We start from the raw sequence: 14,647 nt of genomic DNA on the forward strand, positions 1-14,647 counted from the left end.
TGAATGAATGAATGAATGAATGAATGAGTAGGTGAATGACTAAATGGATGAATCCTGTGGGTGAATTCTACACATTGACATTGAACATACTTTTGTGGGTTTTTAAAAAAATTCTTTTAAAAGGTAGACATTTATTTCTCACTACACACAAAAACATTCCTGTAGTAATAGATATTTTTAATCCATGTTAGTTGATTCCTTATTAGCCAGACTACCAACTTTGACATCCTCCCCAACCCCCCCTCGCTCCCGACCAAAAACTTCCAATGTATTGAGAAGATCTGTCTGCTCTTTCAGGCTTTTCTGTCTATATTTTCCAGTCCAACTTCTTTTTTGTTATCTTAATTATCTCCTTATAACACTATTTGGGGTAAAATCCTCGCCACTGCCCATCACTCTGCTCCTCTCTCTGTCAGCACATTCAAATGAGAATTTGCCATCAACTGCAGAGAGTAGAGAGGCTCACATCCTCTCCTAAGCCGTTCTCCAGCCCAGCAGCCATGGTTTCTCTTCACAGGGAGAAACCCCGCACTCTGCTGTAGGTGTGACCCTGGCCTCGTCTCTTTCAGATTGGCTCCTACTTCGGCGCCTCCCTCTGCTCCGTGGACGTGGACAGAGATGGCACCTCCGACCTGGTCCTCATCGGGGCTCCCCATTACTACGAGCCGACCCGGGGGGGCCAGGTGTCTGTGTGCCCCTCGCCCCGGGGGGTGAGTGGCTGAGGAGGCCTGGCGGGATGGGGCCTGGGTGTGGGGTGGAGGGGTGGCCCGGGTTGGGACTAGCACTGTTTCTGCTCTGCAGAGGGCCAGGTGGCAGTGCCGGGCCATTCTCCGTGGGGAGCAGGGCCACCCCTGGGGCCGCTTTGGGGCAGCCCTGACCGCCATGGGGGACGTGAATGGGGACAAGCTGACGGACGTGGCCATCGGGGCCCCGGGGGAAGAGGAGAACCGGGGTGCTGTGTACCTGTTCCACGGAACCTCGGGGCCGGGCATCAGCCCCTCCCACAGCCAGGTGAGGCCCCCTCACTGTCTCCATGGTGGCAGTAGACTCTTTGCAGATCTGTCCCTTTCTCGTTCAGTGTTCCCACAGCTGCCAGATTAGCTCTCCCATTACTCCTTTCAGAACCTTTAGAAACAATAACGCGCTGCACAGAAACCTCAGACCCCTCCGTTCTAGATTAGTTCTTACACAGCCGGAGGCCATGGGGCACAGCGCCGCACTGTGCCGGTGAGGGGAAGGCTTGGAGGAGGGGTGGCAGGCTGGACGTGCGCGGCGGCACTGTCTTCCTCGCGGCAGGCAGTGGGCAGCCTGGTTTTAGGCGGAAAGCCGCCCTCTCAGAAGACCTTCCCATTGGCCGCCTCCCAGAACCACACGATTCCGGGGCTGTCGCCTCTGCAGTCACGCAGGGTCCCCCTCTCAGGAAAATCAGAAAAATTTCAAATTTACAAGCAAAGTTGAAAGAATTGTACAGTGAACACTCATATATTTACCTACATTCTACAATGAACATTTTACTTGACCGCATAGCCATTCCCTCTCTACAGTCCCTCTTATTTTCCAATGCATTTCACAGTAAGTTGCAACATCAGTCCACTTCACTCGTAAACATTTCAGCACGTATATCATGAACTAGACTTCAACATTTGCTTACTGTTATTCTTAAGATCAAATTTACCAACAGGACATGTTGCTTCTTTAGCCGGTCAGTGATTACTGCCGATGTATGCACCTGCTGTAACCCACCCTCCATCACCCATCATCTCCCCAGAGAGCTCCCTCCTGCCCCCTCCGGCCAGCTTCTGACCCCACTCTGCTGCAGAGGGAACCGCAGTTCTGGTCACTGTCGAACACAGATCAGCTCCGCCCACTAGACTTACGTAGGCCCCAGTGTCTGCACTGGCTCTTGACTGCTAAGCGCTGCTCCTTAGCCACCTCTCTGCGTCGGGAGCCTCTCAGTGTGTGAGCAGCAGGATTATGCCTCTTTTCATTGGGGACCACAGATCAGCTCCGCCCACTAGACTTACGTAGGTCCAGTGTCTGCACAGGCTCCTGACTGCTAAGCGCCGCTCCTTGGCCACCTCTCTGCGTCAGGAGCCTCTCCACAGTGTGTGAGCAGCAGGATTATGCCTCTTTTCATTGGCGCCTGTTGCTTCTCTGTGTAAATGGCGTTTGAAGGCTCTGGTTTTACTTTATTTTTATCACAAAAGCTTTACATGCTTGAACAAATTTATAAATCGAAGGTAAGCAGTGAAAACCCTTACTTCCCTCCCCTTACCTGCACCGTAACTCACCCCACAGAGAAAATCAAGGGAAAGGGGAGGGTACTTTATGCGTCTGCACACGTGCACGCCTACCCCACAGACTTTGGAATGAACAACAAATGCCAAAAGGACCACACTATCCTAGAGTTGTATTGTCTGCATTTTTACTTGCTTTCCCCTATGACGGGGCAGGGATGCTCGGTGTTCGGACCAGCCAATAGGCTGTGGATTTCCCAATCGCCACAGGACACATAATTTCAGAACAAACTTCATCCCAACAGAATACAATACATTTTCCTTAAAAAAATTTGAGGTATAATGTACACCCAGTAAACTCACAAACCTTAAGTGATGAATTTTTACGTGTCTGTGAATCCGAGTAAGCAGCACTTACATTAAGATATAGCAAATTTCTGGCACCTCATGCTTCCTTTCCGTTAACAAAATTACTTAAAAAATTGTGGTGAAATATACATGACATAAAGCTCACCATTTTAACCATGTTAAAGTGTGTCGGTAAAATTTCTTTTTATTTTGCTGTTACTCTTTCAGTGTTATTCTTGCAGATGGACTAGAGCAGTGGTTGGCAAACTGCGGCTCGCGAGCCACATGCAGCTCTGTGGCCCCTTGAGTGTGGCTCTTCCACAAAATACCTCACAACCAAGGTACATGCCCTTGACCGGAATCGAACCTGGGACCCATGAGTCCGCAGGCTGACACTCTATCCACTGAGCCAAACCTGTTAGGGCCGCTCTTTTAAAAAAAATATATTTTTATTGATTTCAGAGAGGAAGGGAGAGGAAGAGAGAGATAGAGACATCAATGATGAGAGAGAATCACTGATCGGCTGCCTCCCGCACATCCGGGCATGTGCCCTCATAGGGAATCAAACTGTGACCTCCTGGTTCATAGGTTGACACTCAACCACTGAGCCAGCCGGCCGGGCTCAAAATCATTTTTAAAGCTGATTGTGGAAACAGCAATGTCCACACCTACACTCGATTTCCTCTTTATTTCCCTGGGTCTCCAGGAAGCACTGTTACTGATCCTCCATACTTCCCAACAACATGATTTTGCTGCTTCTTGCTTGTTGTCTTAGCATGGACTTCCCGTGTGGGAGGTCAGGCCTGAGCACTTTCAGACCCCCTTGGCCACGCCTTCACATGCCTCCCCCCGACCCCCACTCCTGATATTTACACGATGATTTTGGTTAGATCAATATTCAGGGTTTGCACCATCCGGACCATGTAAATGAGATTCATGAGTCAAATAGAATGCTATGCCACTTCCTTCCTGTAAAACTATTTGTTTCCTAAAGTTTCCCAGCTGACTAATGGAAACTTTGGGTGCCATCTCAAGACTGTGGTCTACAGCTGAGTAGCTGCCCTGATTCCTTGAGAAATTATGGGAGATGAGACTTGAATTGAACCAGACAATCTCTCCTTGGGTCACCTGGGGTAACTGAGTTACACACTTCCCTGTTCTTCCCTGCTCCCTTCCTCCCCTCCTCTTTTCTGTTCTCAGCGGATTGCAGGCTCCCAGCTCTCCCCCAGGCTCCAGTATTTTGGTCAGTCACTGAGTGGGGGCCAGGACCTCACGATGGATGGCTTGATGGACCTGGCTGTAGGGGCGCAGGGGCACGCGCTGCTGCTCAGGTGAGACCCTCTTCCAGAGCATACCTGGTTGTCTTCCCTTTAAGGAGCAGCTTAAAGAGACCTCTGGTGTCTCTACAGGTCCCAGCCTGTGCTGAGGGTTGAGGCGACCATGACCTTCACGCCCAGGGAATTGGCGAGGAGTGTGTTTGAGTGTCGGGAAAATACGGTGAAAGGCCAACCTGCTGGGGAGGTCAGAGTCTGCCTCCGTGTGCAGAAGAGCACAGCAGACCGGCTGCGGGGTAAGTCTCAGCAGGTTAAGTGGCTGGGGGCATTGACAGGTGGCTCAGCCTTTTTGGCAGTCCGGAGCAAAGTGCTCACTGGCTCCAGCAGCCTTCTCCAAGCTCAGCTGGAGCAAGTGGGTGATTCCCCTACTGGGTGGGGAGGCCCAGCAAACCCCATCGAAGAAGTGAGCCCGTGGCACACTCTTACTCTCTCAGTTCTCCAGATAATCGGGGCCCCCCACCTGTGAATTAACTGGGATCTTTTTTATTTTTTAACTAGAGGCCCGGTGCACAAAATTCGTGCGGGGGGGGGGGCACGGTTCCCTCAGCCCAGCTTGCACCCTCTCCAATCTGGGACTCTTCAGACATCCCTCTCACAATCCTGGACTGCTGGTTCCTAATTGCTCACCTGCCTGCCTGCCTGATTGCCCCTAACTGACCCCCCTGCTGGCCTGATCGCTCACTGCCTCTGCGTGCCGGCCTGATCGCCCCCATCTGCCGCCTCCCTGCCAGCCTGGTTGGTCCTACTGCCCCTCCCCCCGCCAGCCTGGTCACCCCTTACTGCCCCCCCTGCTGGCCTGGTCACCCCACGCAGCCTGCTTGTTCAGTTGTTTGGTTGTCCCTCACTAACCCCCCTGCTGGCCTGGTCGTCCCATGCAGCCTGCTTGTTCAGTCATTTGGTCGTCCCTCACTAACCCCCGTGCTGGCCTGGTCATAGGCAGCCATCTTGTGAGGGTGTGAGGGTTAATTTGCATATCACCTCTTTATTATATAGGATGGGGAACTCTTTTAAAGGAAAGTTTGCATTGATGAAGCTAAACACAAATTCACAAAGCACTCAGACATGCATTTTATTGTAAGGAACTTGACTTATTTTTTTTCTACTTTTAAAGAGCGACATTGTGCTGGGGTGAGGATAGTAGTGGTGGTACTAGAGAGAAATAGGGGGAGTTCATAAAATTACGTTTCTAGCAGTAATCTTACTGGGCTGAGGTGACAGCAGTCAGAGTTTGGGGCAGCCAGCATGGCTAGAAATTGAAAGCAAAGTCTTGGAGATTAGAGAATTACAGAGAAAGTACCCCCAAATCTACATAGAAATTCCTCTCAAGTCATTTGCAGGTCAGTACTCCAAGGAACTCAGTTGATGACAGCAACTGGAGAGCTAAAGAGTTGAGCAGAAATTCAGCAGCTTCATGCTGCTGGGGAAATGGAGATTTAGGAGGAGCCTTTGTAAACAAATTGTTCTTTCTATTGGGACAATGTCCATTGAGTCCAGCAATCAGGAGAAACAATAGACCATAGAAATAGACCCACAGGTGATTCATAAATTAGAGTCATCAGACAGGAATTCAAAATGATGGAGAACCTCAGAAAAGACTCGAAATTCATAAAATAGAGTCAAATGGAAACTCTAGCCCTGAAAAACATGCTAACTGAAATTAAGAATTCAATAAATAGTTTCAATAGAAGATTAGAAGCAGAACAGAGAATTACTGTAGTGAACTGGAAGGTAAAGCAATAAAAATATACAGACTAACAGAAAGAGAGAAAAGGATGAAAACTATAGAAAGAAACCATTAGAGCATTAGAGATGTATGGGACATGGTGAAAGATCTAATAAACATTGATTGGAATTCCAATAGGGAGGGAGGGAGGAAGGGAGGGAGGGAGGGAGGGAGAGAGAGAAGAGAAGAGAAGAGAAGAGAAGAGGGAGAATAAGAAAGAAGCAACAGTTAAAAAAATTGTGATAAAGAATTTTCTAAAACTGGTGAAAGATATCAAGATTCTCTATCAAAGTAGGATAAATATAAAGGAAATCATACCATGGTACAATACACTGGTGTACACAACATTATACACTGTACTAGATCAAGGCACAAACTGCTGAAGACCAAAGACAAAGACAAAAAGCTAAAAGCAGCCAGAAAAAACATGCAGTTTTCTAGTATGTAACAGAATAGCTACCATGTATTGAGCACCTACTATGTGGCAAACACTGTGCTATGTGCTTTGCAGACACTATTTCATTTCATTTTCACCACTGGGAAGGTACAATTATTGTCCTCCATGTAAAAATAAGGAATCGAGACTCAAAGAGGTCAGATAAGCTGCCCAAAGCCATACAGCTGCGGAGCAGAGGAGCTGGGCCTCACACCTGCCTGTCTGACTCCCAAGCCAGGCTGCTCACCACTGTGATGCCCTCCCCCTGCAGGAGAGATCCGGAGCACTGTCACCTATGACCTGGCTCTAGATTCCACTCGCTCAAGTCCCCGGGCCGTTTTCGATGAGACGAAGAACAGCACACGCAGACAGACACGGGTCTTGGGGCTGAGTCAGACGTGTGAGACACTGAAGCTACACTTGCCGGTGAGCAGGGAGCAGCCACAGGGGCCTCCAAGCACAGGGTGGGTTTGGGAAGCTCAGAAGGCAGACCCCCAAACCAACACTGTCTCTCAGGACTGTGTAGAGGACTCAGTGACCCCCATTGTCCTGCGCCTCAACTTCTCTCTGGAGGGGCAGCCCTTGTCCTCCTTCGGGAACCTGCGGCCCGTGCTGGCTGTGGATGCTCAGACGTTCTTCACAGCCGCGGTGAGTCCTGGAGGTGGGCCCTGCAGGGCACGGGAGGTCCCGATGCCAACATGGTTGGAACTCATTTCATTTCAAAATTTTATCTTATTGTTTCATTTCACAGCGTTTCATTATTTCCTTTCATTTCGTTTCATCATATCCTATTTTTTTGCAGTTTCCCTTTGAGAAGAATTGCGGCAATGACAGTGTCTGCCAGGATGACCTCAGCATCAGCTTCAGTTTCACGAAGTGAGTTTCTCTTCCTCGTCGCTGCCTCCCAGCCTACGCCGAGACCCGGTGCTCGGCCTCCCCTGCCCCAGGAGCCGGGCACAGCCGCTGTTTTGGCGGTGTCTGCGTGGCTGCCCACCCACTGGCTTCTCTCTCCAAGTGTCCACGCCTCTTCCCCCCCCAGAGCCGACTTCCCACAGGGGAGCCCTCAACATCTCTGGCCTGGCTTGTTCCCCCCACAGCCTGCACACCCTGGTGGTGGGTGGTCTCCGGAACTTCAACGTGACGCTGACTGTGAGGAACCAGGGCGAGGACTCCTACGGGACTCGGGTCGCCTTCTTCTACCCGCCTGGCTTGTCCTATCGGACGGTGTCAGGGGTCCAGGTAGCCAAATACTTCTCAGGCTCCCCCTGGCCTTCTTTCTGGGTCCCCAGGCCGTGGCTGACGTCACCACCTCTGCCTCCCTTGCCTTCCAGTCCCCACAGTCATGGCGATCCTGGCGTGTGTTCTGTGATTCCGGCCCCTCCACCCAAACCAGGACCTTGCACAGCAGCAGCTGCACCATAAACCACCCCATCTTCCCAAGCAACTCAGAGGTCAGGCTGCGGACCCCGCTCACCTTTTCTCCTTCGTCTTCTTCTGAATTCCCTTCTTTCCCTCCTCCTCCCCCTCCCCTTCCCCACTTTCTCATCCTCCTTCCTCTTATTCCTCTTGTAAAGCTTCCTTTTTTGAGAAACAGCTTTATTGAGATATAATTCAAATACCACACCACCCACCCATTTAAAGCATTCCCATTCGGTGGCTCCTAGGTTGTTCACAGACTTGTGCATCCATCACCTCGATCGATTTTAGAATATTTTCTTACCCCAAGAAACGACTCTGCTCCCCTTAGCCATCAGCCCCCGTTCTCCTATTTCTCCCAGCCCCAGGCAACCGCTAGCCCACTTTCCGCCTCCAGATTCTCCCATCCTGGACAGGTCGTACCAGTGCGTCCTATAGCGCGTGGTCCTCTATGACCAGCTTCTTTCACGCAGCATCAGGTTTTCAAGGATCATCCACGTTGCAGAACTTCATTGCTTTTGCCTGCCGAGTGCTATTCTGTTAGATGGATGCACCACCCTTGACTTATTCATGCTTCCATTAAGGAACATTTGGTTGTTTCTGCTCTCCTATTCTTGTTATCTCTCCTTTCTCCAACTCCAGGTCACCTTTAACATCACATTGGACGTGGACCCTGATGCTTCCCTTGGAGACAGACTGCTTCTCAAGGCCAATGTGACCAGGTACAGGCACCCTCTGCGTTAGATCACACCCACTCCCCCCCGACCCCCCGCACTGGTTCTTGCTTCAGCTCATTCATTCAACAAACACTGAATGAACACCCACACCCACTGTGTGCCAGGCATTGGGCCCAGTGCCAGTGGGACAGGGATGGACGAGACGCTGAGGCCGCCCTCACAGGGGTTATCACTTAGTGGCAAAGGTAGGCAGGAGCGCTGGCGATTACCATACACTGGAATGGGCTGTCCTGTGTTCTCGGGAGCTGGGTGTTCAGAGAGGAATCCCGGAGAAGATGTGCTGAGGCTCTGAGTTGGGCAAATAAAGGCATAAATTGGGAGGGGGGGGGCGTGAAGACAGAATGAAGGAAGAGCGTACGGAGGAAGAGCCGGAGACTGGAAGGATCGGACTGTGTGGGAGCGTGGCCCAGGCACATGACGTAGGGTTTAAGGAGTGGCTGAGATGTTGGCATAACTGAGACAGTGTCATAAACTGGCTGATGGGTGCTGTCAGGACATTTGCAGCGTGACCTGGGTGTGACAAGATCACATTTGCATGGTAGAAAGACCACCCCCAGGAGGGCTGGGGCTTGGGGTGGGAGCAGTTTCGAATTCAGGGACCAGTGAGAAGAAGGCAGCACACACATCCGGGAAGTAGGGGTGGGCCTGGGCGAGGTGGAGGCAGGGGGTGGAGAACAGTGGTGGGTGGGATGCAGAAAGGACGAACTTGGTGGTTGGTTTGAGGTGGAGGGAGAGGAAGAGAGAGAAGAAAAGCTCTGTCTCCCTTCAGTGAGAACAACTTGCCGAGAACCAACAAAACGGAGTTCCAGCTGGCGCTGCCCGTGAAGTACACGGTCTACATGGTGGTCGCCAGGTGCTGCGCCCAGAGCTCCCCTCCCCCTGCGCACGGGCCGGACGGGCCATTGAGCACCTGTGTGTGTCAGTCTGCACACGTGTGCCCGTGTACTCTGAGGATAAACGTGCATGTGTGTGTGTGTACATGGGTATTTGTATGCATGAGCATGTGTGTGTGCATGTGCGTGTGTGTGCATGTGCGTGCACATGTGTGTGAGGCCCAGTCACACACATCACCCCTTGCACTCCATCCTGCTCGCACCCTCTCAGGCCCGCATTACCCATGTGCCTGTTTACCCCTTACACACGTAGTCCAAGACTCCCCTTCCAGAACATTCCTGATGTTCTCTCACCGGCTCCTTCTTCTTTCTACCATCAGCCGTGAGGTCTCCACCAAATATCTCAACTTCACAGCTTCAAAGAAGACCAGCCATGTGATAAACCATCAGTATCAGGTGGGGAGCCGAGAGGCCGGGCCGGGGTGCAGAATAGTGATGGGAAGCGTGCGTCGGGGCCTGCTGTGTGCCAGGCTCTGTCCGAGCTCGCTCTCACTCTACACACACAGGCGTGCACACACATATGTGCATACAGTCATCCCTCGGTCTCCGCGGGACGTTAGTTCCAGGATCCCCCCTTTACCCAAATCGGTGATGCTCACGTCCCTTAGATAAATGGTGTCGTATTTGCCTATAACCCACGCACATCCTGGATCACTGAGAATCCCAGTGCAGTGTGAATGCTACGTAAACAGTTGTTGTACTGTATTGCTTAGGGAATAATTACAAGAAGTCGGCACATGTTAGGCAACCGTCGCAGGCCTAGCTACATAGCACACATCAGCAACAACATAACATTTCCTTCTGGATATTTTCCTTCTGTGCTTTAACCCACGACGCCCAACCCGTGGATGCCAAGGGGCGGCTGTATACACACGTACATAATTCACTCATTTTACCTCCATAATGACTGCGACGGAGGCACCGCCCCGTTTACAGATAGAGACACGGCTCAGCGAGGTTAATGACACGCCCGCGATCTCACCACAGTAAGGATGAGCCGCTGCTTAGCACCAGCCCCTCTGGCCCGTGAGCAGGTGTTTAAGGCCACACTTGCCGGCTTCCCAGAAAGCAGGTGGCGGGCGCTTGGTCACCAGGTGTCCTGGGCAGGTGGGGGCTGGGTGCAGCGACAGCGAGGCCGGCGCCCTCATACCCCGCTCCCGCCGCTTGCAGTTCAACAACCTGGGGCAGAGGAGCCCCCCCATCAGTGTGGTCCTCTGGATGCCCATCCGGCTGACCCAGGTGCCTGTGTGGGGCCACCCAGACGTCGTCTTCTCCCCGGTAAGCCCAGCTGGGCCTGAGGCGTGGGCCCCGCTCCTCCCTCCACAGCCCTGCTCTTTCCTAAAATCTCCGTTTCCTCTGCTGGGTTTTGGAGCCATTTCTGACCGTCTCTAGGGCCTAGGACATCTTTCCCTCCCTTGGGGTGCACCCAGGAGCCCTCATGTCTCCCTTCACAGCGCCCCTCTCTCCTCAGGACCTGAACAGGACATGCCGCCAGGAGGAGAGGGTGCCCCCTGGCTCCAGCTTCCTGGCTGAGCTGAGCAAGGCTCCGGTGCTGGTAAGAATGCGGGAACCCCAGATTCGGCCGCAGACTCAGCACTGCCCCCTGGTTGGTGCCGGGGCTGGCCCGGGGCGCGTGCTCTGCACCAGCTTCCCTAGTGCCCCTCCTCCGCCCTCCCCAGAGCTGCTCCGTTGCCGTGTGCCTGAGAATCCAGTGCGACATCGCGTCCTTCGGCAGCCAGGAGGAGTTCGGCGTCACCCTCACCGGCAACCTCTCCTTTGACTGGTACATCAAGGTATGCGGAGCCCGAGGCTCAGCGGGTCTGGACAGGATGCTGCCCAGGCCCGGGCCCAGCTCTACCTCTCTCTCCCCAGACTCCGCACAACCACCTGCAGGTGGTGAGCACAGCGGAGATCCTGTTTGATGACCGGAGGTTTGCCCTGCCCTCAGGACAGGAGGCGTTGGTGAGGGCCCAGGTAACTGTCTGGGGCCCAGAGGGGCTCCTGGAAGGGGGAGGGGAGGCTGGATTGTGGGGCTGTCTGGGTAAAGAGAGGGAGATTGAGAGAGGTGGGGAGGAGGGGGAGTGAGGGCTGGGGTTGGGGGCACGGGGAGGGGTTAGTCATTAGGTCCAGGGTGCAAGGTCTGGCTGGAGACCTCCAGAAACCCAGAGCCTGTCTCCCCTGGCGCGTCCCTCCCTTCCCCTTCCCTGCCCCAGACAGAGACCAAGGTGGAGCCATATGAGGTGTACGACCCGGTCCCGCTCATCGTGGGCAGCTCCGTGGGAGGGCTGGTCCTCCTCGCCCTCATCACAGCCGCACTGTACAAGGTACCCCCTGGGCGCCCTCTGCCTGCCCCTCCCGCCCCCTCGCTGCTTCCTTTGGCAAGTCCCAGGCCTCAGCTTCTTCAGCTGTAAAATGGGAACACAAATACCCATTTGGTGAAGGTAATTGAGTTAGTGCGTGCAGAGCACTTAGAGTGCCCCGGTGCAGCGTGACCACTATATCAGGAGCAGCTCTCCTCCTTCTTATAGTATTTTCTTTTCTTTCTTTCCTGGCCCCAATATTTTTTTAAAATATATTTTTATTGATTTCAGTGAGGAAGGGAGAGGGAAAGAGAGATAGAAACATCAATGATGAGAGAGAATCATTGATTGGCTGCCTCCTGTAAGCCCCCTACTGGGGATTGAGCCACAACCCCAGCATGAGCCTTTGACCGGAATGGAACCTGGGACCCTTCCATCCGCAGGCCAACGCTCTAGCCACTGGGCCACACCAGCTAAGGCCCTGCCCCGATAGTGATGCCATCTTCTTCCTCCCTGCCCCACTTTTCCCAGGTCCCTTCTATACTCTGACACATGATTCGTTGCATCTCTTGATCCTTCTGTCTCCACTCGGGTCTGCACGGCCCTGGCCTCAGTGCCTTGACTCCCCTGTCCCTGCCCCACAGCTCGGCTTCTTCAAGCGGCAGTACAAGGACATGATGAGTGAAGCGGCTCCTGAAGCTGCCCCACCCCAGTAGCTGCTCCTGAAGCTGCCCCACCCCAGTAGCTGCTCCTGCCCGCTGCGTGGCGTCTCCTGCAGCCAGCAGGACTCTGGTTAGACCAGCGCACAGGCGGCTACACAGGCACATCCATCTGTCTGTCCGTCCATCCAGAGACTGGTGCTGATGTCTCACTCAGAAAAGACCTGCTTGGGTTTCCAGTCCCATTCATGTTTGCGTGCGAGTGTGTGGGTTGTGTGTCTCAGATGTCTCTTGCATGCGGGCCAGAAGCTTTGGCAAACCCTCGGCCACAGGGAATGCTCGGGCTCACACGTGTGTGGGTGAAGGCGCCGTTCAGCCTTCCTCTAGGACAGAGTGATGGCAGCTCCTGCGGGAGGACCTGAAGGGAAGGCAACAGATGCCGTCCCTGCGGAAGGAAGTGAGGCCTCCCTTCGTGGGCGAGCGCGCACCTGCAGAAGCCTGGACAGCCACCGCCCAGGCCGCTTGGGAGCCATGCTAAGGCCCGGAACTGGTCAGCCAACAGGGTCCTGCCAAACCCACTCCACACCAGAGCTAAAAGCGTCCAATAGGCAATGACACACCTCCCTTTACCTATCAGTTATTTACTATTTTAATGTTACTTTTATTCTTTGAATTGATCAACCTGTTCACAGTATAAGTCAAAAGTCTCCCTTCCAGCCTGATCGCCCAGACACTTAAGTCACTTCTGAAAGGCAGTCAAGTCGATGTGTTTTCGGGCCCCCTTCCCACAGACTATGCAAACACACACCAACACATGCACACGCGTGCACACACACACACACACATGCTTCTCACACAAAGGATAGCACAGGTTATTTATCCTCTTCTGCATCATGCTTTCTTCATTCATATAGCTCAGATATTGTTTCATATAAGACATAAAGGCATTTCATTCTTTTATACAGCTCAACAGTAGTTCATTGTGTCATGAGTCATAATGCATTTAACCAGCCTCCTTTTGATATATTGGTCCAATCTCTTGTGATTAAAACGATGGTGAATTAATAAATTGAATATATGCCATTTTTGCATATGTGTAAAGGTAATTTAAAGGATATAGTCCCAGAAGTGTGCATTCTCCCAAAAGCAAACCCAAGAATTTAAGTGAAAGAATTTTGTTTAACAGCAGTATCAGGAAATACCAATAGAGAATAGAAGTCCTATAACTGAGGACTTGCAGAAGAAGCCACATTGCGATTGGTAGGAAGGGCAGAGACACAGAAAGGACTGGCCCTGCTTCCATGAGTGGCAGCCGGGATCCCAGAGTGATAGCTCAGCTGCAGAGGTTCCCCTGGGGGGCATAGGGTCTCACCCCCGGCCAGGCTCCCCAGCCCAGAACAGCAGAGCCAGGTACCCTCTCAGGCACAGGGATTCATTCATAACATCTGGCTGTGAACATCGGCAGGGATTCTGTCTGCCAGGGAGAGATGGGAGGCTGCTAGAGACACAGGTGCCCTCTTAAAGGGCCAATGCACAAAATCTCATTTACAGCCCCCCTCTCCCTCCCGCTCCCATGGGCCCTAGCAGTGGGAGGGCATAGCGGACCGGAATCATGTGAGGAGAGACTGGAGTCTGTGGCTCTGGGGAGAGAGAGCCGAAGGGACAGCTGCTGGGAACTCTGTGCTGAGTCCCTCTACGGCACCTCAGATACCATCTTTCTCGCTCTAATACAGCGGGTCTCAACCTGTGGGTCGCGACCCCTTTGGCGGTCGAACGACCCTTTCACAGGGGTCGCCTAAGACCATCCTGCATATCAGATATTTACATTACGATTCATAACAGTAGCAACATTACAGTTATGAAGTAGCAACGAGAATAATTTTACGGTTGGGTCACAACATGAGGCCAGAAGGTTGAGAACCACTGACTTAAGGGCAGAGATCATGACTGGAGCCTGTGTTCCCTGTCATGGTGCCTAGATCAATACTCAAACGCCTTCCAGTCCAACTGACTGTGATGAGAGGCCACCGTGGCTGGAGACTCTGGTTTTTATTGAAGGGGCCTCACTTGTTCTGCGCCTTTACAGAGGGGTGAGTAGGGCTGAGGGAATTTGAGGAAAACCAGACAGAATTCTCCTCCTGCAAGATTTTGCTAAGCTGGCGCCCGGGACCGCCGGGCATTTGTCCAATTAAAACCCGGACACAGCAATAACAGTCACTGGCCTCCTAGGCTAATGTGGGGATCAAACCCCAGCTGCAGGCACTCACCCCGCGGTCGGTGCCCGGCGATGGGTGGAGCTGGGCTGGTGCTCCTGACTCTGGGGAGAGGGCGACTTCCGGTGACCCGGGAAACTACCACCAACGGAACAATCGGAGACGCACAGAGGATGGTTCGAAACACGAAAAACAACGCTGGCGATTCCTTCAATCTCTGGGGTAAAAACAAACCAACAGAAAACCCTGAACTTGCACACGCGCGCGCGCGGAAAAACGTTGCTCCAGGGAAAAGCGATTCAGACCCGGGGAGGCCTGCGGGCTAGAGGCCTGGACGCCGCGCCACGGGCG

General features: G+C 52.8%; 1 protein-coding gene across 1 annotated transcript in view; it reads left to right on the top strand.

Moving 5' to 3' along the window:
• ITGAM (integrin, alpha M (complement component 3 receptor 3 subunit)) overlaps positions 1-13,148 on the top strand; it is a 50,781-nt gene extending 37,633 nt beyond the window's left edge. Inside the window, exons 13-30 of the mRNA XM_005882078.2 lie at positions 570-710; positions 802-1,011; positions 3,786-3,916; positions 3,995-4,155; positions 6,350-6,504; positions 6,595-6,726; positions 6,881-6,954; positions 7,176-7,317; positions 7,410-7,529; positions 8,137-8,216; positions 9,001-9,084; positions 9,445-9,520; positions 10,295-10,402; positions 10,596-10,679; positions 10,804-10,917; positions 10,997-11,098; positions 11,338-11,448; positions 12,069-13,148. Of these exons, the coding sequence (XP_005882140.2) occupies positions 570-710; positions 802-1,011; positions 3,786-3,916; positions 3,995-4,155; positions 6,350-6,504; positions 6,595-6,726; positions 6,881-6,954; positions 7,176-7,317; positions 7,410-7,529; positions 8,137-8,216; positions 9,001-9,084; positions 9,445-9,520; positions 10,295-10,402; positions 10,596-10,679; positions 10,804-10,917; positions 10,997-11,098; positions 11,338-11,448; positions 12,069-12,140 (2,097 nt within the window). The 3' untranslated portion in view covers positions 12,141-13,148. The remainder of the gene's footprint in view (positions 1-569; positions 711-801; positions 1,012-3,785; positions 3,917-3,994; positions 4,156-6,349; positions 6,505-6,594; positions 6,727-6,880; positions 6,955-7,175; positions 7,318-7,409; positions 7,530-8,136; positions 8,217-9,000; positions 9,085-9,444; positions 9,521-10,294; positions 10,403-10,595; positions 10,680-10,803; positions 10,918-10,996; positions 11,099-11,337; positions 11,449-12,068) is intronic.
• The last annotated feature ends 1,499 nt before the right edge of the window (positions 13,149-14,647 follow it).

The sequence above is a fragment of the Myotis brandtii genome, unplaced genomic scaffold, assembly GCF_000412655.1.
Source record: "Myotis brandtii unplaced genomic scaffold, ASM41265v1 scaffold698, whole genome shotgun sequence".
Taxonomy (NCBI): Eukaryota; Metazoa; Chordata; class Mammalia; order Chiroptera; family Vespertilionidae; genus Myotis; species Myotis brandtii.